At 41.1% G+C, this 24105-nt stretch overlaps 1 protein-coding gene across 4 annotated transcripts in view; it reads left to right on the top strand.

Moving 5' to 3' along the window:
* Positions 1–22718, top strand: part of NAV2 (neuron navigator 2) — a 406244-nt gene extending 383526 nt beyond the window's left edge. For all 4 annotated transcript variants that reach the window (XM_019551622.1, XM_019551621.1, XM_019551619.1 and 1 more), the window contains 8 exons: positions 833–1001; positions 4360–4595; positions 6184–6338; positions 6827–6898; positions 7873–8069; positions 9933–10051; positions 18264–18467; positions 19678–22718. In XM_019551622.1, the coding sequence (XP_019407167.1) occupies positions 833–1001; positions 4360–4595; positions 6184–6338; positions 6827–6898; positions 7873–8069; positions 9933–10051; positions 18264–18467; positions 19678–19803 (1278 nt within the window). In that variant the 3' untranslated portion in view covers positions 19804–22718. The remainder of the gene's footprint in view (positions 1–832; positions 1002–4359; positions 4596–6183; positions 6339–6826; positions 6899–7872; positions 8070–9932; positions 10052–18263; positions 18468–19677) is intronic.
* Positions 22719–24105: the final 1387 nt, after the last annotated feature.

Here is a 24105-nt window from a genome sequence, read left to right as displayed (position 1 = left end):
TGGCACCTGTCTGCAGGCACCCAGCTTGGCTGGTCTTGGTGGCGGGGAGGGCACTGAAGTCAGGGAGGGAAGCACCAGACCTCTGTGCAGCTCAGGCAGGCAGGCTCCAGGGGAGGGGGGAAAAAAGATCAGGCTCCCTGCTTTTCTTGGGCACAGCTGCTTTCCCAGGCTGCTGCTAGGCTGCCTGCAAGGTATCGTGCAGAGCTGTGGAGCTGCTCGGAGCCCAATGCTTTGCTCTGCAGCTGTAGGGGCAGCAAACTAAAACTCCTTGAAGGATTTCTGGTTTGCTACGCCCCAAGTCATTTAAAGCACATTACACCACCGAATTTCCTACAGCTGCTGGAATTAATGCGCAATACGCAGACAAGGCATGCAAACATTGACACGATTGAAGTGGTACAAAAGCATTTAGCCTGCCTTAAAGTGTCATGCAAACACACCTCTCATTTCATCTACACACTGCCTTAGTGATTAGTTTTCTGGTTGCTAAGTGGAAGGGTCTTCATCTAAAGATAATAGTATATCTGAATACAATGCTCTATAGAGCTTTATGGAGGCTGACTCACACTTGCATATTGGTCTGAAAGTGGGTGTGGGAGCACTGAGTTTTAATCTTGGCTGTGGTCCAGACTTGATGTGTGACATAGGACAAGTCACTTCCTACCTCAGTTTCCTCATTAGTAATATAGATAATATTTAGCTGCCTATTTCATAGGGATGTTGTGAGGCTTTATTAGGTAATAGTTGCACAACTGTGAAGAATTATTACTGTTGTGACTTATAAACCTTGGATCAAGTAGATTTTGTTTTTGTTTTGTTTTTTTTACTTCAGGAATATATCATCCATGTAGATCCAGCAAGTCAGCTAGGGCTGAATTCAGACAGTGTTCTGGGCTACAGCATTGGGGAAATCAAACGCACAAATAGTGCAGAGACACCTGAACTGCTGCCCTGTGGCTATCTGGTTGGGGAAAACAACACCATCTCAGTTGCTATCAAAGGTAATTATTCTTTATCCCTCTGTTGTGATTCTCAGCTATTCCACTTATGACAGTTTTCTTTGGCATCAGGGAATTTGGAGAAACAGGGAAGCTTTCCTGTATTTTTTTTCCTGTCTCTAACCCATCCTACGATTACATGTGTTAAAGTAAACATGGGACACTGAAGAGCGATAGTACATTAGACTGTGCCCAAATTCAGAAGCTTTTCTTACTCATGTGATGATGCTGATGATAATTGTACTTGCAACCATTTTCATTCCAGGGACCTGAAAATACTCTGGGCCAGAGTCTGATACTGTGACTCACGTTGCTTAAAACATGCTACACAATTGGCCCCATTGACTTCAGTGGGATTGCTTGTGGAGTTAGGTTACTGCTCAGTATAGGACTCCTGGCCTGTGAGGTATTTTATATCCTCAGTACAAAGAGAAAACAGGCAACGTTGGTTATTAGCTAAGAATCCTTCCTGGGGTTAAGGCAGAGGCAAGGAAAGATCCCAACTGTCATGGCATCAAGAACTCCATTTCTTTTCTAGTACTTTGGAAGAAGATCTTTGATAATTTTTTAGGCAACCTAAAGGCTTCCCCATTCCTTCCTTCTTGCCATACTTCAGACCTGTGCTGAAGCCTGCCTCCTTTCAACTGGAGAGGATGGTTGGACAGGTTTTTTTTAATAGACTGACAGCGCTACTATTTTAATCAACTGAAAGTGCCATTAAGCAAGAGAAAACATTCACTTCCTCTCAGATAAAGTGCTGAACAGGCCTGTCATAAAAAGAAGAGAGATGGTTTCACCTTCACAGCCCTGCAAAGCAGCAGTACCATACTAACCAGCACAGCCCTACCTATATCATTAGGGGAAGTCTGTACGGTTGTGTAGAGATGTTCGAGCTAGCTTCGTGACATGATAAATTACTCCACATTATGCTATATACTGGGATGGCTAGACTACTGTGGTACCCCGCCTACTTGGTTTAAAGCTATATCTATGCTACCCTGACGTCTTCAATATAGAACTAGCCTTTAATATCAGAACATGCTGAAAGTGAACTTAAATACTAAAGTAATTTGTATTTGGAATGTGTTGCTTTCAAATTCCTCATCAGTGTCATTGCTTACTGTGGAGCTCCTAGAATTTGTATTTACATTTTTTTACAGGGCTCAGTTCAGCCTCAGGGAACCATTTTAGGGCTATTATGAAATGAGTGAGAGCCAGAACCTACTTTAGGGAAGCCCTGCTGCTTTGGTGGCTCAAAGCTGTGCTAATGCTCTATAAACTTGTCACTGGGGGACTCTCTGCTGGCATTGAGCTTGTTAGCAGATCCTGCACATGCTTCCACCCTGTAGCTGCCATGTGGAGCCTGGCTGGTGCTTGTCTACACTCCACTAATCCTCAACTTAGTAATGTTCCCTTCAGGCCATTGGCAGCTAACATAAATGAGATGAGAAGAGTCTAGCACAGACCAACATGCTATTTTTGAGCTATGTCAAACCCTCTACAATTACAGTTGTTGGATGCAGGGCAAGAGACGTCAATGCTTGAATGGTGGCAATGGCCTAAGATCAACCACCTCATGCTTCTCCTGTGTAAATGTCTGAGAGGTGATACAGTATAGGAATAGCTCTAAGAAAAATATTTCTGACAAAAGAGCAAGGGTGAAAACTTAATTACCAACGTGGAGCTATTTCAGGTTATTCAGATGTGCTTGAGTTTGACATTCTGCAGTGCCTTGTAGTACAAATTAAATCAAAATATCGATTAAGAACTTGTCATATTAAGTTACAATATAACTATTTATTCAATTTGTAATAGTTTTACTAGCACTTTGGAAGCTCTTTTATGAGAGAGCCATGCTTCTACTAAAAAAATTCTATTCTGTTCAATTTGTTCAATCTCTATACTTTACAGATAGAGTGGTGCATGCAAACATTTGCTCCTTTAGCTAATCATACAGGTGCTAACAATCCTGTCTGCCTATGATCTCCTGAAGTTTCTTTTTTCTATTTATTTTCAAACATTGTGTTTACTTGGGCCAATTCTGCCTAACGTGCGTGCTGGCATTGCACAAATGCTCTTCTATGAAAGATTTTATGCCTGAAGATATATCTACCAGAATGCACAGAAAAAAATTAATTGCAAATGTCTCAAATGTTTGGAGAAAGCAGGGGGAATTTGCAATAGATTGTTTTGTATTGCAAAGTAAAAATAAGTATCTGCATTCCCTCAGGATTTCTCTTTCTATGGCTGTGCTTGACAATGAGATAACCTGAAAACAAATTACTCTACTGCAGAATTAAATTCATGTTGTCTCTCAACTCTTGATAGACAAAGTAAATATTAACTTTTCCATGTGGGAATTCATATAATGGAGCTGCCACATAGTAGTCAAAGTATATGTACATATAATCTGTAAACATTTTTATGACTACTTTGTTCAAGGCAGGGCGTAAGGGCCACAGGTTGCATTTGACTAGTCTGGGAGCTAGTGCCAAAAAAACTGCGGTATCCAACCTGTGTCTAGATGTCCCAGCACTGAACCTTTTTTCATTCAATACAATTTCATCTAGTGTGAGAAATATTTTGGATAGGATTGGTGTAGTACAGTGGTTCTTAACCTCCTTAAGCTGAGGATACCCCTTCTAGACTCAAGGCACCCCTCAGAAAATGTCAGCTCTTCGTTTTCACTCATTTTTTGACTGCAGAAAAAGAATAGAGGCATTCTTCTGTTGCAAGAACTCGGAAAAACCACAATAGGTCAGAAAGTTTTTAACATTATGGATTCCAGTGTGAAATCTCTGGGTTTATCTAAAGTTTGGACACCTAACTTGCAACTGAATTTGTTTAATAAAGGTCAGGTAAAAGTACAATAGAACATATTGTAAGAACAAAAATACCAACTTTCTAGTCTTGGAGTGCACATTTTAATGCGAGTAGTAAGATAAAATAGTGTTTGGTTCAGCAGAGTATTGCAGAATGTCATGCCACGGTCCACTTCAAAGAGGGTCAGGACATATGGCTTGTTAATAAAATACAGTCTTGAAAGGATCTCAAGGCACCACAGGGTGCCCGGGCACCTGATTGAGAATCACTAGTGTAGAAGGAGCTTCTGACTGAAATTACATACTTTCCTCATCAATGTCAGTGCTTACTGTGGAGCACCTAGAATTTGTATTTACGTTTCTCCAGGGCCCGGTCCAGCCTCATGACTGTTGAAATATGGCAACTGTGAGGAATTAATTGTGAGGAACTGATAGTTTTGGTCCTGCAAGATTAATTTAGAAAATTCAAGAAAAACCTAAAGCACCTTTAAACAGCTGTAAGCCAGTCCATCTTAATGATGAATTTTGTTCTGATGCAGGTATCAGTGAAAATAGTTTGGACTGTCTGGTGTTCGAGTCACTGATTCCAAAACCTATACTACAGCGATATGTGTCTCTCTTGATGGAACATAGAAGGATTATCTTGTCTGGCCCGAGCGGCACTGGAAAAACATACTTAGCAAATCGTCTGTCTGAATACATGGTACTTAGAGAGGGCAGGGAGCTGACTGATGGAGTTATAGCAACTTTCAACGTGGATCATAAATCCAGTAAGGTATGGAAATGGGGATTGTCTTTGCTGAAGGAAAGAATTCACTATTGAGATGTAAAAACTCCATTTGTTTTTTTGAAGCAGTGTAAATGCTGTAAGTAACGGACTGTATCAGGGATGCTCTATCTCCAGCCCACGACCCAAATCCAGTCATCAGGGTCCTGTCATCCACCTTGCAGGGCTCCTGACAGGTCTGGAAATTTGACACCAGGGGTGAGGGCGTTGTTAATTGCCACAGCTCCTGAAGTGGCTCTGGAAGCCATGGCAATTGGTACTACATCCACTCCCCTGTGCACAGTATTGTAGAGTATGGCCACTCTGCAGCCATATTTAGTGTGTGAGGCCAGGCTAATATGGATCCCCTGTGGGGTGACCCACACACTGACCCTGTGATAGACTGACCCAGTCCAGCCCCATCCCACTCATTCAGCCAGCAGTGCAGGAAGGTAGAGCACTATTGTGCTACATGAAAGGGGTGTGTGATTTTAAGATGTCCAGGCCTATAGCTCTGATCCTCACCTGGCTCTGATCCTCAAAACTCACAGATAATATTAGGTTCCCAAGTAGTCTGATTCTGAAAAGTACTGAGCACCCAATGGTTTTCATTTGAAGTTAACTACATACACTTCATTCCCAGTGATCTTGCTGGCAGCTGTTGATTTTTGGGACTTTTGAAAAAATATAGACTATTTTAAAGCACATTTGGGCTGTATTAACCTCAGAGTAAAGGAGTTACGCAGCTGCAAGTAATATTAGTGCTGTCCTGGCAGCACTGTATCTACACTTTTTGCTGTCCAGAGGTATTCCCAAGCCAGTAGGACATGTCTATACCTTTATGCTATTAGCTTTGCTTATACACACCTCCAGTAAAATTTCTTGAAAACAAAGCTGTTCTGTGAGCTGTGAATTTGATGGCCTTGAACAAATTATGCCCTGGGCTAGAAGCATGGTCACTGGCTACGGATAGCATTTGGGGCGTCCTATTTAATAAACACTTTAGAGAAGATGAGAGCACTCTAAACACACCCAGGTACGTAGGAGTACTACTGAAGCCTCTTTGTTCTTCCATGCCATCATCCAAGCCTTCTAAATTCTGCCTCTACAAAGGAGCACTGTGTGAACCATACTTAGAAAGTAACACAGCGGGAAGAACACATAATCAAACATGGCAAGAAGCGCAAGGCTACATCTGCAATTATCTGACTTACCTTACACAGTAGGAATTGATATTTGTGTAAAATGCTAAACACATTTCAAAGCTCTATGCAGCATGGCTAAACTATACAGTACAAGAAGTGTGAGCAGCAAGACGGACCATCTCCCCTGGACTTTTCAAAATGGACGTTGTGGAGTGACTTTAAATTTCTAACACAAGTAAAGCTTGAATAAAAACAAAAGTAAAATTACTTGTTTTACTCCACTTGGGAAAAACAAGCTCATTGTCCAAAATAGAGCAGGCTACTATATATATTTTTTTATCAGGTCATATCTAAAACTTAATTTAACCCCATGGGACATCTTTTGACTCTGTTCACTGGATTTCTAAGGAATATCGTGAAAACTGAACTTCCTGTTTCTTCGTGCATTTCAGGAACTTCGCCAATACTTGTCTAACCTTGCTGATCAGTGTAATAGTGAAAACAATGCGGTGGATATGCCTCTTGTCATTATTCTGGATAACTTGCATCATGTTAGCTCCCTTGGAGAGATCTTCAATGGGCTTCTGAACTGCAAATATCATAAATGGTAATGAAACATTGGACCTACACCTCAATGCCCTAAAAGAGTTTACTCCAAAGAGGGTTGATCCTGATCACCAGATAAACTTTATTAGATTATGCTCATTGTATGGGCTATAAGATATTGCAGACAGATTCTAGCTGCACAGAATGGTTACATTCTTTGTTTAAATAGGTGGTAACAAGTTAGTAGGGTATTTAGATGTAATGTGTTAATTACACACAATAACCCTTCAATAATTAATAGTAAAGTTTTAGTGAACACCTCTGTTTTGAAGGTTCAGTTTTGCAAGCACCATTCAGTACAAGCACAAAATTGTGGGTCTGTTTATTTGTGCCTGCAGGCAACTGCCCTGGCAAGAGGGACCAAGTGATACTTAGTTGAATATAGGGGCCTGAAAGCTCTTATTTTGAATGTTATGCATTAAAAATGTGTTTGACTTATTGCCTAGAAATATGCTTATGGTTACTGGTTTGTTCCATGTTTTCTTATAGTCCTTACATTATTGGCACAATGAACCAGGCCACCTCCTCAACCCCTAACCTTCAGCTTCACCACAATTTCAGGTACTGTGTGTTTACTGGTCTAATTTCTGTTTTATGAAGAGGCCAGAGAGGAAATGCTAGTGAGTCGCGCACACATGTTCTCAGGAAGTAAGCTAGCAAACTGAAGAGGAAAAAATGCTGTTCTCTTATAAAAGATGACCAGATACGTGCAGCATTACCTTGTAACAGGGGTGTCAAATTAATTTGGGTGCACAGGTTGGATGAGTGGTGTGAGGCCGGTGCACAAACCAGTTCACACCCATGAATGCCTCTGCTTTCCCACTTCATGCAAGATCCAGCCCACACAGTGACTATTCTGGCTGGACCAGGGCCCACACTGCAGGCAGCACCTCTATAGAACATCCCAGCCTGGCCAGGGTGGGCAGAGAGGGCAGCATTCAGAGTGATCCCAGACTGGCTGGAACAAGCACTGTGTGCCTCAGCCTGGGTTCCAGAGTGGGTACTGCATGCAGCCCATGTCCTGGACCCTGTGTGCAGGGTTGGGATGGTAGTGTGGGAGTCATCTCCAATCCAGGAGTGGCACCAAGGTCTGGATGATGGGGCTGTATAGGCCAGAATCAGACCCTGGGCTTCATCTTTGGCACCCCTGCCTTATTAAAATGATTTTTGTTCTGAATATGAATGCATATCATCCTTTAAAGTTGCCTTTTACAGGCTTTGTAATGAGAGAGTCCTGTGCTCCAAGTGCAAATTAGATTAACATAAACATGAAGATATACAAAGGAAGCAGGCAGAGACTGAGGAAGGATGGATAAAACAAACAGCAGTATGGGCTGTGTAATCTAGTGAGCTTATAATTACAGTATGTCCTCTGCCAAGGAAGAAATTATAACTGTGGTAAACCAAATAACCTGATAATTCTGATTGTACAGATCAGCTAGATAGGAAGAACAAAACCCATTCATGACCTAACATGAAAAATTGGTGTTCTTCAGAATGAAAGTTAAAACTCTGAAACTTCTTTTCTGCCTTAGATGGGTGCTATGTGCCAACCACACTGAGCCTGTCAAAGGCTTTCTTGGTCGTTTTTTGAGAAGAAAACTAATTGAAACAGAAATCAGTGGCAGGATGAGAAATGCAGAACTGGTTAAGATCATTGACTGGATTCCCAAGGTCTGGCAGCATCTCAACAGATTCTTGGAGGCTCACAGTTCCTCTGATGTTACTATTGGTAAGAGTTCAGAGTTCCCATCCTAGACCCTAGTGCATTTTCAGACATTTTTGAGAGGATGTATTCCTGTTCCTTGTATTCCACTGGAATTAACCACTGGGGCAAAATGTTTATAAAATGTCTATAAAATCTATTTTTTAAGATCACCCCATTCTTCCAAGCAAAACTTACTATGTACTCATTATACACAGGGATCTGGGTTTTCTGTTTGCTGCAGGAAAATGTGGATTTTCTCCTTTAATGGAGAAAACTTTTAAAAGAGAAAATCATGGCTTTCTTTTAAAGGAGAAAAACTTGAGGAAACCATGGGCTTCCCCTTGTAGGCTGGCAGAGTTCAAGCCTGCAAGGGGCTACTTGGGGCTGGGGGGAGTGGGGAGGGTGATTGTAGGTAGGACACCATGTGCAGGTAGGTCTATGGGGGTGGAGGAGAAAGGGCACAAGCAAAGTGTTGTAGGAGTACAGGCAACATGTCTGGGTGGTTGGGGGCACAGGCGATGTGTGAGAAGGGTGGGGGGACCAAGGCAATGTGGTGGAGAGGGATGGGAGGGCAAGGCGTGCAGGGGACATGTGCCCCCAAGATTTCTGAGCTCACAGTGGGACACAGGACTGCAGCCGGACCGGACCAGCTCCAGGCAGGACCCAGTGCAGGACAGAGCACTGAATTGTGCCCCTGCTACTACTGGCTGGGCAGGGGGCACCTCACCTTGGCCATAGCACACCGCTTCCTCCCCCATCTGCCAGGTTCTGCCTGCTGGGCTGTGGAGGCAATTCCTGTTCATAGCTGGTTCAGTCCAGCTGTAGCCCCATGCCCCACTGGGCACGGAAATGTCAGGGGGGCATGTACCCCCTGCTGCATCACCTATGCTTCTTCCCACCCCCACACATTGCATGTGCCCCCCCCATTCCCTACACACCAAACCTGTTCCCCACATACCCACTCCCTTCCCTACATAGTGGGGGGCTGGGGGCAGGGAGTGGTGGGTTGGGAGTGAGAGGCGCTGGCAGGGCTGGGGTGGCTGTGGGCCAAGAGTGAGGGACACCAGCAGGGCCAAGGGGCTGTGGGTTGGGAGTGAGGGATACCAGCAGGACTGGGGTGGCTGTGACTTGAGAGTGAGGGTCAATGGCATGGGCAGGGCACTGGCATATCAGGGCTGCTTAGCACCACAAAGAAACGGTGAGGACAGCCACAGCTGGACCCACATCCTGGTGAGCAAAGGGTGGGGGGGAGCTCCGATTTTCTATAATAAAACCCCCCAAATCAAATGCCAAAATCTGAATGTATTTAGAGGTATTTAGAATTTTATTTTTATTATAATTATTGAGGCACTGGTAGGCTTCCAAACTGCTTAAAAATTGTAAATATATCAATAAAACATTGTGTTCAACTGATACATACTTACATGCACACACACGTGTATATACGTGTAAGTATATGTGTGTATGTATGTGTATATGTATATCTGTGTGTGTGTGTGTTTCATTTTTACCATGGAAAAACATGGATTTGGGGTTTTTTAATCAGAAAGTTTGGGATTTTTAGACAAAGAAAACCAAGTTCCCTAATTATAAATAGTTTGTACATACGGTAAAATTTCTGAATTTTTATTTATTAAAAGACCCCTTTATGAATTTTCAGCCTTTGATAAAAATAACTATATGCTACTGTGTTTAATTGGTTCCTTCTTAAATGCTGTAGAACTTCATATTTTTTCAGAGTTTGTGAATTATCTGAAAGACCAGACACCAGGCATGTACATTAGTTCTCTCCACTTGGGTTACTGTCTCCAAAGACTTTGGAGTTGCTGTTTTGTGTTGTTTTGAGTAGTTATTATTTGCTTTTAATAAGTGAATATTCCCCTCTAGGTCCACGACTCTTCCTGTCCTGTCCAATAGATGTAGATGGTTCTAGAGTCTGGTTTACTGACTTGTGGAACTATTCCATTATCCCATATCTTCTGGAGGCAGTCAGAGAAGGACTACAGGTAAGGAAGCCAAAATTTGAAAAATAACAGACCTGAACAGGGTTTCTATCTATGTGGTAGGAAACAACAAGACCACATTAACACTTTCTCTAAAAACAATTTGAGGTTTGGCTGTATATACACATTCAAGTGATCTGGGAGCTTCTGGATTTGTTTTTAGGTAGAAAAACTTACCTGGAGACTCCTGAACAGACTGAGTGCTGAACCCCTGAAGAACAGTGCTAATGGTGAGATGCTCCTGTGCGCACACCTCAGCATGCTCTACAGGCTCCCACAGTCTGCCTGGAAACAGATGGTAGCCATGCATAGGGTAGTCCTGATTAACTGACGCAAACTGCTGAGTTAGCTTGTGTCTCCCTACAGTATAATGTGGAGATGGTGAAGGGGGTGTGTTCTGCTCCCTGCTTGGCTGGAGCAGTAGAGTCCACTCCAAATGACACACTGTCTCCTGTGCGGGAGGCAAGGGGTACAAGCAAAGAACCATGGGATGCTGGAGGACTGTGCTGTGGCTTCTCTCAGAAGGGAATGTGTACATGCATTCACTCTCCCAGAAGATACTCTTCCAGGAGCGATTTTAACCTTGGTTGTTCCTGCGTGGCTTGTTGGCATATATCTGGATTTGGGATGTGTCTGCAAGAGCAGGCAAAAGACCATCTTTAGAAGATGGTTTGGAACATCTTGACTGGAACATGCTGCTGCTGAAATTTAGATTTACCCTTAGAAATAGTTTTTTAAGGCCTAGCTACTTTTAATTGCACTGGGAGTTGGGAGCCAAAATATTTTAAAATCTTCCTTTAGCACTTAACCTGCATCTAAAATACAAAGCAAGCATTGGTATTTGTATTGCTATTACCTTTGTCATCTATATTTTTTCTTCTTCTCTTAACAGGAATAGCAATAGATTTACCATGACTTGGGATACATGTGAGCTGTCTTTCAACAGAAAAAAACAATACAATATTTAGAGACCGCTTATTGAATGAGCGGTAGCATTTTGTGCTGATGCTTTGCCTATTTATTTCTCAGTCTAAGTGATGAAATATTAGGAATACAGGAATATAGCAAAGTTGGGATGGGAGGTATTCCACAATGTCATGTAGTCCAATCCCTTGCTCAAAGTAGGATGATACCTGACTATCACATCGCAGTCAAGTATTTGTCCCGCCTGGTCTTGAAAATTTCCTGGGATGGAGATTCTACAATTTGTGTAGGTAGCATGTTGCAATACTTGCCCACCCTCAGAGTCAGAAAGTTCCTCTTCCATCTCCAGCCTAAATTTCCCCTGCTGATGCATGATGCCACTGCTCCTAGCCCTGTCTCCTATGACTGCAGAAAAAAAACCCATCTTCATCCTTTCTCTGATTGCCCTTCAAGTAGTTGAAGACATCAAATCAATCTCAGTTTTTTCTTCTCCAGACTTAATAGCCCTGGCTCTTTCTGCCTTTCCTCATACATCTTCTCTCCTGGGGTTCTAATCATTTTGTTGCTCTCCGCTGGACTTTTTCCAGTCTGTCCCATATTATTGTGTAGGACCCAAAACTGGACACAGTACTCCAGGTGAGGCTTCATTAGTGCTGAATAGAGCCGAAGAATCACTTGCCTTGACTTGCAAGTGATCCTCCTACTAATATAGCCCAGCATAGTGTTGCAACAAGAACACACTGTTGGCTCATATGCAGCTTATGGTCTACTGTGACCCCTAGGTCTTTCTCTGCATTACTGCAGCCTAGCCAGTGATTGCCCACTCTGTAGTTGCATGCAGTTATTTTGTCCCAAGTGTATGACAGTATTTAAGTTCCAAGTTGACAAAATGGGTCTGGCTCACAAGACAAGTCAAAGTTTACCTAATTCAGAGCTGTCTAACTTCCAAGCCCCTGAGGGCCACACCAGCAAGGGCCATACACTACACAGGCTGCACCAAGCACACTGTGTGGATGTTTCCCTTCCCCCTGTTCCACTGCACCATACACCAGGACAGGACCAGGAGCAGTGGCCTCAAACTTCAGCAGGAGAAGTTTAGGTTGGAGATTAGGAAGAACTTTCTGATTCTGCGAGTGGTCAAGTATTGTGCCCAGCACCGTACCTAGACTCCTGGCAGCCCTGGGTGAACTTTTAGTATCTTCACCAGAGATGATGATGATAATAATCAGACAACCGAAAAAAAACAAACATTTTGGGGCCCACTTTCTGTCCAGGCTCCAGGAGACTGCCCAGTTCACCCATGCTGTGCCCAGCCCTGATTGTGCCATGCAGGCATGTGATGCACACCTTTGTGGGCACTCCCTGCCCCACTGCTGCACTACAGGGGCATAATCCCCACATGTGGCTCCAATCAGCCCCCAACACACCCCAAATGCATCCTTAGCTCCCTGGGCTGCCACACTGCTCCCCAACCCCACCCTGGGACAAGGGCAGGAAGCAACAGCTGGAGGAGGGAGTTGGAACCCAAGAGACTCTGACTGCTATTGAAGCTGGAGCACCAGGGGGAGTGAAAACCAGTGAGAGACTAACCCCTTGAGGGCTGTATGTGGCCCATGGGTTGCCAGTTAGCAATCCTGATCTAATTAATAATAGAAGTGCCTGAGTGCAAAAGACTATCTTTTTATTAAAGTTTGTTTTGTGAGACTGTGGTTGTATTTCATTAATGTGAAACAACTTGCTGATGTTATTCTGGCCTGAAATAATATTTGAGATTCTTCAGCGGTCCTGTAAATCCCTCTAAAATCAGCACAGTTATGTTAATTTTGGAAGAAATGGCAACCTGAAGTCCTCCTTCTTCCCTTTCCCAATTTTGGACATTTGCTAAAGTAGGTTAAGTCAAGTAACCTGGTTTTAATGGGGATGGATTCAATGTAATGTATCTGGGGCCAAAGTATGTGGGTCACAGTTGCAAAACAGGAGATATTATCTTTGAATGTTATGATACTGAAAGGATCTTAATTGAATATGGGCTCCCAGTGCAATGCTATAGCTATGAGTGTGAACACAGTCCTTGGAGGCATAAGTAGGAGAGGCGATATTTCTTCTGTGTACAGTTTTATTGAGACCACATTTGGAATACTGTGTTTACTTCTGACATCAACAATTAAAAAGGGTGTTGAAAGACTGGAAAGGTTTCAGAAGAGACTCAAGAAAACATGGTTTTAGTAGGAGTGTAAAAAGCTGTTTAATTAGCAGTGGGCTGAGAGGTCATATTTGCATAAGAGATATTTCTGGTGGTGAATGAATGACTTGAGTCTAACAGGAAAAGGCAAAATGAGATTTTCTGTTTGGAAGCAGAAGCATGACAAATTCTGATTAGAAATAAGGCACAGCTATACCTTTGCACATCCAAAAGACATAACAAAAGGAAATTCACAGTGGAACAACCATTATAGACAACCCTTAAAGCGGGAAAGTAGGAACTGTTTGCCTTGTTTTTGCCCTTAGTGAGTGAATAACTCTGCTTTAGTTTACTCATAAAATGGGATTTTGATACTCGTATAGGTGCTCAGTGCCTCTGTATTTTGCTTTGAAACTATCATAATAGAGGATCAGTAAAGGGCCCTGTAACATTAATAAGAAATAGTAAGGATAATAAAATAGAACCACCTTCCTGTTTTCTTTTTAATTGTGTGGAATGCCTGTTGGCACCAATATATTTGTAGAAGTGGTTTCCTCAGCATATTTAAGGATTCTTTTTTGATGTTAAGCTCTTTTCTATCTATTTTTCTCCAAAATTCTGTTATGACATTGAGCTTAAGCAGTAACTAAAATTATTCCAACACTGAGACTGAGGATAAGAATTGTGATTTCAATCCTCAAAGGAAAGGTATGATTATTTTAATTAAAGAAATGTATGTTCCATGTTGGCATCTGTCTGTCTCCCATGCAAACAGATGCTTCTTTGTGAATAGTTACGTGAAACTACCTGTCAGGAAGGGATGGGTGGGCAGATTTGAGTCTAGTTCCCTTGGAACTACATGGGAGAACACTGTATTTTATTTTTACCATTTGGGACAAGTATTGCTCAGTCGTGATATTGATTTTATTCCTGGTAGCAGGGATGTGAAAATATGATGATTGTATAATCCATCTGTCCCTCCCTTCTGTTTTGCTATTATAAACCTCAAGAACAACTAAGAGCGGGATCTGGAATGCCTGCCAGTTTGCATATTCACTAGTACTGTATCATTAGATCTTGTGCACATTAATCTACTGGAATGCCACCTCCTTTCCTGTCCGGAAAGAACCTGTTTAGTTTCTGTGACCCTTATCTCTAAGGGTTGCAGAGATGGATTGTGCAGGTTGCAAAGGAAGAGAATGGTGGTTCCCAGACCGCATGTGCCATATGTTCAGCCGGGGTGTGTGAAGCTTCAGTTGCTGATTAGATTTGGAGAAGATTTGACCCAATTTTGGAAGCCAAATCATCGAATCCAAATTGAATCGGGAGACCAAAAACACCTCCAAATTGACTCAAAGCCTCCAAATCAATTTGAAAAAAGATTTGGAGATCTGGAAGGCAGTCTTTCAGGGGAACAGAAACTGAGAAGCAGTTGGGGAAAGACTGACATCTGGACTGACAGTAGCAGGGTGTGGGAGAAGACTGACATCTGGCCAGTGGCTGTGATCTTTCCCTGAGTCCCCTTCCAGTCAGTGTCTGGGGGAGGCACGTAGAAACAGCACATAAGTCTCTGGCTGCAGCCTTTCTGTCCCTTTAGTAAACTGTTTCTGCCTGAGCACTGGGAAGGTCCCCTGTTACAGGCTACCATCCCTGCTGGTTTCATCCCACTGTGCTTTAACACACACACAGTCACATGTCATGAGTTTTGCTTGTCAGCACCTTGAGTTACAGTTTCCCAGAAACCCCTGCACCTATCTTCTTGAAACTTGGCAGGCCTCATGCCTTCAGAAGGGACTGCCATCCCTGCTATTTTCATCCAAATCTGCCAAAAAATGACAAAGTTATTGGTATTTCAGTGATTCCCCATTATAGTCTATGGCCAAATCTCCGAATCACCGCCAAATCTTCTGAAGCCAATTCAGCCGAATCAATTCGGGACGGTGATCCAGATCTCCAAATTGAATCACTGTCCTCCAAATTGGCCAAATCCAAATCCGAATTGATACTCCCCTATTCACGCAGGCCTAATGTTCATTATTTGCGGTGTCGGGACCACCATTTAAATAGAAATTGAACTTATTAATTGTACTTAAATTACAATTAAATAGAAATCGTATGTATTAGCCACCATTTAAATAGAAATTTGACTTACTAAGTAACTGTACTAAGTTACTTAACTGGTATTAAATAACTGTACTAAGTATTCCTACTGTAAATGACTCTTACTATGGAGCTGTGATGAATGCTTCGTAAGTGGGTACTCCAGATGTAAGCAGTAAACCCATTTTACAGTGACATGCATTGAAACAGTTGTCTGGTAAAATAGTCACCTAAGTAATCATGAAGAATATTTTCTTTGAGGGGAGGAAAAATGGGTTTAAGATCACCTGGCACCACCTAGTGGACAACTCTGCCTACTGTCAAGATTGTGTTTTTGGATCTGAGGAATACATGTTAAAATATAAAATAATTTAACGCATGCATCATTTCTGAATTGGCATTTCATTGCAACATGTTACAAAAATCTCTATTTATATGCATCACCAAAATTCCCATCCTGCTTGGGGTTCCAGTGAAATAAAGGTTTTAATTTTAGCTTGTGTAAATTATTTCTGAAAAGGACTTATTCTATACTCTGTTTGACAGTGTTTATGCTAATTTTATTACAGATCTGCAGCTACTGTGAAATACAGTTTGAAAGTTTGAATTCTGTTTCCTTCTACACGTATACCAGGCCTTATTCTGTCACCTTTACTCAGATTGATTAGTACATTTGTGAACCTTTAGTTATTAATGTTCCTGATCTAATGCATCATCATCACAAACAAAGACAAAACATTTACTTTGCATTAATCTTTGTAACATCTATACGTGTTTCATTGGATGCTAATTTTAAGTATTGTGATGTCTTGTCTGCATAGGTACTGAAATTATAATAACACTGTTGACTTGATGCTTGTGTTGGTAACACTCTCTGCTGCCACGCAAGACAAGTATTTGATTCTCTAGCCAGGTTTCCAGTTAAAGTCAAGTTTGGGGGATTTTTCTGAAAGTGTGACACTGGATTGGAAGAAGTAGCTAGGTACGATTGTCACTATGGACAAAAATAGCCCATAAGGTTTAGCTAATAAGGATAGTAGCCTCAGGGATAAAATGTGTGGAAGGGAAAGATAGGAATAAGGGAAATAACTATTATTTTCGCTCTGGAAGATCTTGAAAATTCCTGTGCCTCTCCATTTTTCCTAATGGAAGATCATTGTGTTTTTATGGGAACTTAAACAGATTTTATAAAGAGTTTTTAGGTGGTGTTTTCATTCAGCTTTATTTAGATTCAGAAGACTAAGTTCACCGGGGATGATAAATGGAGAGTGTGGCCTCAACTTTTTTTCTCACTTATTGATAAACTGGTGTGAGAAATAAATCAGCCTTTTTTTCCTTTTCTCGTTCCCTTTCCCACAGCTCCACATGGGTATGATATGGAATTGTCAATCATTGCTGTTTTCCAAATTATGGTGTAAAAATTGGAAGGGTTTTTATGACTGTTTGTGAAATATGATTAATATGACTGTGAAAAAGATAGATAATTCTAATAATAATAATATACAATTGTCTGTGAAAACGGAGAACTAGATTCAAAGATCTTTCAATCCAGTGTCCCATTGGTGTATGATGGTGTATCATGAGCATGCCTGTTCAAGGCCTTGTCTTTCAGAAAAATGCACCATGAAATTCAGTGGGTGGGTAACTGGGTGGGTAACCATTCTGGAAAGGGGAATGCTGACCCAGGCTTGGAGCAGGTGTTCAGTGATTCAGGTTTAATAAGGCTTGTTAGGATTCTTAAGGGAGTTCCCTCAAAATGGGTTCATGGTTAAACACCCTCTTTGTGATAAGAGTTTTGCATTCTGCATTGGCAACCTTGGTTTGAGGGTTCATTCTGCCATGGAAATAATCTAAGTGAGAGCACTAGGATTAATCTGGCTGAACCACCCAGCTCAGTAGAAAGAACTTTTCCATTCTTCTAAAATACCAACATCAAACTTTTCCAACTCTGGAAATACATGTGTGTCTTCATCATAAAAAATGTTCAAATAACAATAAAAGGAGTCGGGGGTAAGGTTAGCACCAAGATATTTATATCCCAAAGATTAAAGACACTCTAATGTTCTCGTAACATGCCCCTTACCTCCTGTTGTGTCTTATTGCTTCACTCCCCACTGTATATTATAAAGGGAAGTAAAATTCCTTTGAACTCAGATGACAAAATGCAGGTACTGAAATCCAGTTCCTAAAGGGCAGTCAGCCTAGAAATCCCTATAGCAGAAGTGGGTGGAGGAAAGGATCTCTTTTCAGTTGGAGTTTGCTTTTGAAATCTATGTGGCTCAATGGTGAGCTTTTATCTAATGATCAAGGAGCTGGGTTTATGTTTAAAACACAACAAAGCCAAGAAAACAACCCAAATTAGAGGCTCAGAAGCACTGGCTTTATTTTCCTAACAATTATGTTGAAACAAAAATACCTTTCTGGAAGTAGCATATATGTGTTTGAAGTAGGGGGCTGAACTTACAGAGCCAAGTTCTGCTGGCACTTTCACCAGTGCTAGGGCAGAGATGTTCTACTGACTTCAAAAAATATGTCTTTGGCATTCATCCATTAAGTTTCTGGTGGTAGGTGTTGAGTATTTACCCTCACACACACTAGTAACTTACAGCAAGTATGTATTAACTATGAAAGTAAATAAGCAAGTTCCTCCTGCAAAATGGACATTAAAATGTGTGGCTTGCAAATATGTATTTATCTTATTTAATCCTAAGGAATGCAGAAGCAGCTTCTGTGATGGATTTGATCTCAGATTCCCCTTCTAAGATAGTGGCAGATTGAGAGACATAGCAGTCTCAAACGACATGGTTAGCAGCCCCTTCTAAGTCAGAGTCTATTTGGTAGCTATAACTCTACCATCAGATGGGTGAAACACACACCCTCCTGTGACCAGTTCTGATTCAGAATGTTTTCCAAAGCCTGGGAACTCATTTTGGTGAGCATAGAATAAAGAAGTAGGACTGATGAAATGGCAAGAATATTTTTCAAGATGCTTTTGCTCTTATTTTCTAGCTGTATGGAAGGAGAGCTCCCTGGGAGGATCCTGCCAAATGGGTAATGGACACATATCCATGGGCAGCCACCCCACAGCACCATGAGTGGCCTCCTTTGCTGCAGCTACGGCCTGAAGATGTTGGATTTGATGGCTATTCTGTGTCTCGGGAAGGCTCAACCAGCAAACAGGTTCCACCAAGTGATGCTGAAGGAGATCCATTGGTGAGTTCTGTTTTCATCAGTGCTAATGAGAGTTACTTGCTAACAGAAGAGAAAACCTAAAGAGGAATAAACCAGTAGCTGACAAGCTACAAGTGACCAGGGTGCAGGGAACCCAGGTTTTACCCTCTCATCCTCATTCTCCCCTGCTCAAATCCAAGGGGATTTGAACTTTTGATTCACACTTCTTAGCAATGTACTATAACCACCAGACCATAAATTAGACGTTACCCAGAGCACTCTTCTGCCCTCCTCTTTGAAACTGGACCTTGCATCTTGCATTTAATATTCACTGGATAAAATAGATAATCAGCACTCACATAGTCTTTAACCTATTCATGGCCTTAACCCAGGACTCCCTCCCTTTGGAGGCAGTATCTGTATGCCTGAACCATCCTCCCTCTGATTTATGCTCTTCCTCCTGTTCCCACAAATCCCTGTCTTCTGGAAGCCCAATGGACCAGCTTCAAAAGGAGGTCTGGAGTGATGCTGGGTAATACTTAGCCCATAATATGGCCTGCTTACAGATATGGAAAAAACAACACAAAGCAGCAGTTTACTTTTAGCTTGACACACCCTGCACTTTGATTGAATCAGCTATTAGATTAAAGCACCAAAAAGCTCTGCTGAAGCATGCAAGCTATACAGATGCTTGGGAGCTGGGTCAAATTGACACAATTTCTCTTCTGCTAAAGTACTGGTTGTTTTTTTCCCCCACATCTGTCAGCGCCCATAGAGGTTAGGACAGTTTGCTGGGAAGCAGATGATAGAGAGTCAAATCTCCTGTTGGTAAGGGGAACCTAAAACTTAGGTGTCCTATTTCCTGGGAAGTGCCCTAGCCATTGGGCTGTGGGTGGTCCATCACCCTCCTTCATTTTACTTCTAATATGTGCACAGGGTGAACCTATTCTGTCACAGATACAACTAGAATCCAAGTAGTGTGTAAGTGCCAAAAATTGCTGTTCCCAGTTGTGTCACTTAGATGTGTGAAGGTGCAATAGGATTTAGTTCAGAATTCTCTCTGGCTCAGATTCAGACTCATATGCCAAGTCCATATGATGCAATAAGAATTGATTTACATTTGGCATCCTGTTAGAGAATCTCAACAATACCCACATTCTTGTTCTCTTTACACATTTTCCACAAGTGACATGAGTGCAAATGAGATGTCCTAGAACACAAATAATCCCAAAAACTTTCTGCACTTTCATAGATGAACATGCTAATGCGATTGCAAGAGGCAGCTAACTATTCGAGTCCTCAGAGCTATGACAGTGACTCCAACAGCAACAGCCATCATGATGACATCCTTGATTCATCCTTGGAGTCAACATTATGATCTTCAGCAGACAAAAAGATTGTTTCCCATTTTGCAAGAATCCTGATCAAAAAACACTAATGAAGATAACTTGTTACCGGACTGGGCAAACGTCTCAGTATTAGAGCTGCAAGAACAACAAGACACTTTATACGAGTCAGTCTTGAACCTGGGTGCAGGCAACCCAAACAACCTTTGTATTTTTTTTTATATAATGGTATGAACTGCACTATTTCTTTGTTTTGTTCTGTTTAGTTGCTGTAAGCTCTCATGCCTAAGATACTGAAGACATTTCAAAAAAGCATCCTCACAATTAAAAAAGAAAAAAGAAAAAGAGGGCGGGGTGGGGGGGAATCCTTTGCGGCTATGAAATAAACAGCTTTGTGCCATGTATTGTCCAGGAAGAGAGGGGAGGGAAGTTCTCTGCATATGCTGCTTCTGACCAAACACATGTAGGTGAGGGCTGGACTTTTACCAATTAGCTTTGCAGACTAAACTCAGCTGCAGGTAGTTCTGGTGCTAAAATAAATTGCTTTCCTAGGTAATAATGTTCTATCAAAGGCAATGCTGCAAAAAACAGGGACATTTGAAATACATATTAAAAAAAAAAAAAAAAAAGCTGCTCTCCTTGCCAGTCTGAGACCTTGTCTTTCTTTGCTCTATTTCACCGTGTGTTTATAGAAATATACATAAATATAAATATGAATATATATATATACAGTCTAAACAAATCAGGTTTTATCAAACACTGTGTAACAAACAATTCTACAAAACTTTAAAGACTGAGTACCCCTCTGACATCAGGACATGATTCTTTTCTTCCTTATACCCATGTAAATCCAATGACTTCAGTGGCATTACTCCAGATTTACACTAGTGTAAGAGACCAAATTGACGCTTCTGCAGAGAGACAGCAAACAGACTATATCCTATATATTTCTACAGTTTAAATACTACTGCAGCAGAGTTACATTGGGCTCTCTGTATGTCGGGTTTAGGGGTGGATTTCTCACATCAAAAAATTAATCTGACCTCTGGTTTTTAATTTTTGCATTAAAATAGTATGGCTCTTGTCAATTTTCTCTCACTGACCATTACAGCCCCAAATGGGTGCAGTAAAACTCAGAAGTCCAGTGTTACTCTGGTAACATTATTTATTCTGTCTCTTTTTTTCAACTGCAAAATGTAGAGTTCTAGTAGTTCAACTGAACAGTCTTACTGAGGTCTAAAAACAAAGGAAGAGAGGGAGTACTATCTTTTTAAAGTTTAAAATGGGCCATGCTCTTGCATTCTGACTGAGCTGTGAACCTGGTTCTATTTCTCCTCCTCCTGTCCAAACGCACACAAATACAATTCCAGTGTTAAGGCTTGTACATCTGCTGAGGAGTAAGAACACCTCAAAAGAATTGCACTTTCCTTTTTGTGGGAGCAAATACTGACAAACACATCACCACAAGTCAGCTGTCTCAGGCTGTACCTCAGCAAGAACCGCAGTCCTCGGCACTGATTTGTACAAGCCTTTCCAGCTATCTTTTGGTGCTGAACTTCAAAGCGATGCCTTACTTCTTTTGTACTAATTGTGTTAATTACATTAGTGCTGTATATTATGACTTTTTATTTAAATAAACAAACAGGGCTAAAGTCATCTCTTGGAATATGATAAGTTGCTGTGAATATTGTTTGTATGAGATACTAGATTTTGTTTAAATGTAACAGTAACAGAGGAGGAAAATGAGATAACTTTTCAGGTTCATATCATCTGCAGCTAATAGTTCACTGGACAGCTGTTTATCTAATGCAGGAAAAAAAAAAAGCTTTTCTATGATAATAAATGCCATCACTAGTAAACTACAGGAAAGCGATTGCTGTTTTTTCAGTGTACAGGTAGAAAAACTTATTACAAACACTTTTTTTAAGAGCGTGTTAATCCTTGTGGGTTTAAAATAATGTAACAGCCAAGTTCATGCTTCTGTCACTCAGTTTGAGAGGATAGTTTTATTATACCTCATGACTTTCTACTCTCTGTGACATGACTGTACTTACTTTTTTGTCTTTTGTCCAATGACAGCTGATACTGAATCTGCTCCTGTTACAGCTTTTGAGTGCTGATGACCTTTTTAAAAAAAATGTAAAAGAATAATTAGCGATGGGGGGGGGGCTTATCCACTTAAGTCACTGGTTTATCTTAGCTGAACTCAAACTACTTATTTCATTTGAACGAAATACCCAGGGTTACTCAGCCAACCGTATAAATCTAGTTCACATTATTGCAGAATAAGCTTCACTAACACAGAACTTTCCCTAGCTGTGCTGATGATTTCAAGAGTAACTAATGGCTAAAAATACCTGTTGGATTTCTCCCAGGACAAAACCTTTTGTAGGAATGGACAAGCCTGTTGTCCCACATGAAGTACCTGTTAAGTATCCAGATTACCACTTTGCACTGGGACAACACCAGCTCATTTGATTTAATTGACATTCAAGCCAAACAACTGTCCTGCACCTGTTTTGATTGGAGTCACAGCCTAGGACAGTCAGCCCAGAGATAAATCCCAGGTCTGTTTTGAGCCGATTTCTCAACAGCCTGACAGTTCTGCTTCCCAACACTGACTTTGACTGTTACTACTATGAAACCGAGTAGAGAATAAGTACCTGAACCTGCATCTGAATCCATTCAGGTAGACTTTTAAGCATGTGTGGATCTAATTGCAGGACAGGAACCTAAAGTGACTTAACATTATACATTTCTCAGCTACCCTTTAATTGATTCCTTCAGCTACATTTGAAACTGGGCATGCCTACGCTCTCTGTAGACCATGCTAAGGTTCTCTGCCATGAAGCATAATGCATAATGTTGCTGTCTCCAGCACTGGGCAAGCATCAATTAGAGCTTCTAAAATAAGGAGTTCATTGGCACATGTCCTGCATTGCATGAATATAAAATATTGGTGTGCTGTGCTTCCTGGCAGAGATCCCCAGCACAATCCTCAGAGGCCATAGATGTGCCTTGTGTACCATTTTGGTTGCCATTTTTCTTTTCCCCAAACCTATGCTCAGACACAGGAGACACTCAGTCCTGCCAATCTACTTCTGTGTCATTGACAGTAGTTTGGGTTACTGTAAGGAGAAGGCTTTGAGTCATTTTAAGCATCACAAAACTCAGTATCCTTTCTGCAACTTTGGGAAGCAGGTTTACCTGTTGTGCATGTTTCTTACTTTTCATCAAGTATTTAGTAGAGCCTTGCTATATCTGCTCTTTTTTCCTTTTTTTAATAACTTCCATTTTCATTTTAAGGCTTGTCTTTTTGGGGGTTTTTTGCCTTTTTTCTACAAAATTCTACATTAAAACAAAGATAAAACAAACAAACAAAAAATACCCAACAAATAAACTCTATGATTCTATGCAACATTTATGTTGAGTTAAAAACAGAAAGCTTAAACAGTTTTCTTTCCTTCAGAACTGCCAAGAATTGTACAGGCTATAAATTAGATGGGGAAACATTTCTGGTTTGAGGGGAGGGTGTTGATGAACCTTTTTTGTACATTTTGGAAAAGAAACTGATATTTCATTGTTGATGCTTACCTTCGGTATTCTGTGTATTGAATCTTGTCTAAATGTGACAATTCTCTTTCAAGAAAAAAAACAAAAACAAAACAAAAAATCTTTCTTTGTGGATATTAAATGGAAGGTTGCTGTTTTGATCTAGTCGTTTCCAGTGGAACAGTTTATGAAATATGTTCTATAAGATGTACATTTTTTCATTGTAACATAGAAATGTAAATATTTGATTAAAAGTGCTGCATTTTGATGAATTTTTTCTAGCCATTTTTAAAGAGAAAACTAGGAATTGAGTATTTTGTGTACGGTATGATGTTTTCCATCTTCTCCCCTCCCTATTTAATTTTCAGTTGTCATTTAGGATCGGAATTTGCGAATGGTCTGTTTGAGATCATGCCTCCTGCCCCTCCCCTGCCCCTGTGTCATGGAGAATAAAGCTGATGATTGTACCAGTCTTAAATTATTCATGATTCAATAAAATTGATGCTTATTTATTCAGATTTATGGTTTTGCTGCCGTTTGTGTAATATTGATCAGTATCTATTTAGTTATTTAGAGGTTTGATGACTTAGTTTCAGGGTAATAAGAGAATTAAATTAATATTTAGTGCTTGTGAAAGGTGCTGCCTTCATAGCATGGGAGACTGAAGACCCTATACACAAAAATGAGGAATCTAGAAAGAAGTCAAAAGGAGCAGTAAAAAATGTAAAAGACACGCAGGCAGCTTGGAAGCTGTTTAAAAATACTGTATTAGATGTGTGGGG

This window comes from Crocodylus porosus, unplaced genomic scaffold, assembly GCF_001723895.1.
Source record: "Crocodylus porosus isolate Cpor-Errol unplaced genomic scaffold, CroPor_comp1, whole genome shotgun sequence".
Classification (NCBI taxonomy): Eukaryota; Metazoa; Chordata; order Crocodylia; family Crocodylidae; genus Crocodylus; species Crocodylus porosus.
Note: the sequence above shows the minus strand (reverse complement) of the source record. Positions and strands in the feature narration are given on the sequence as shown.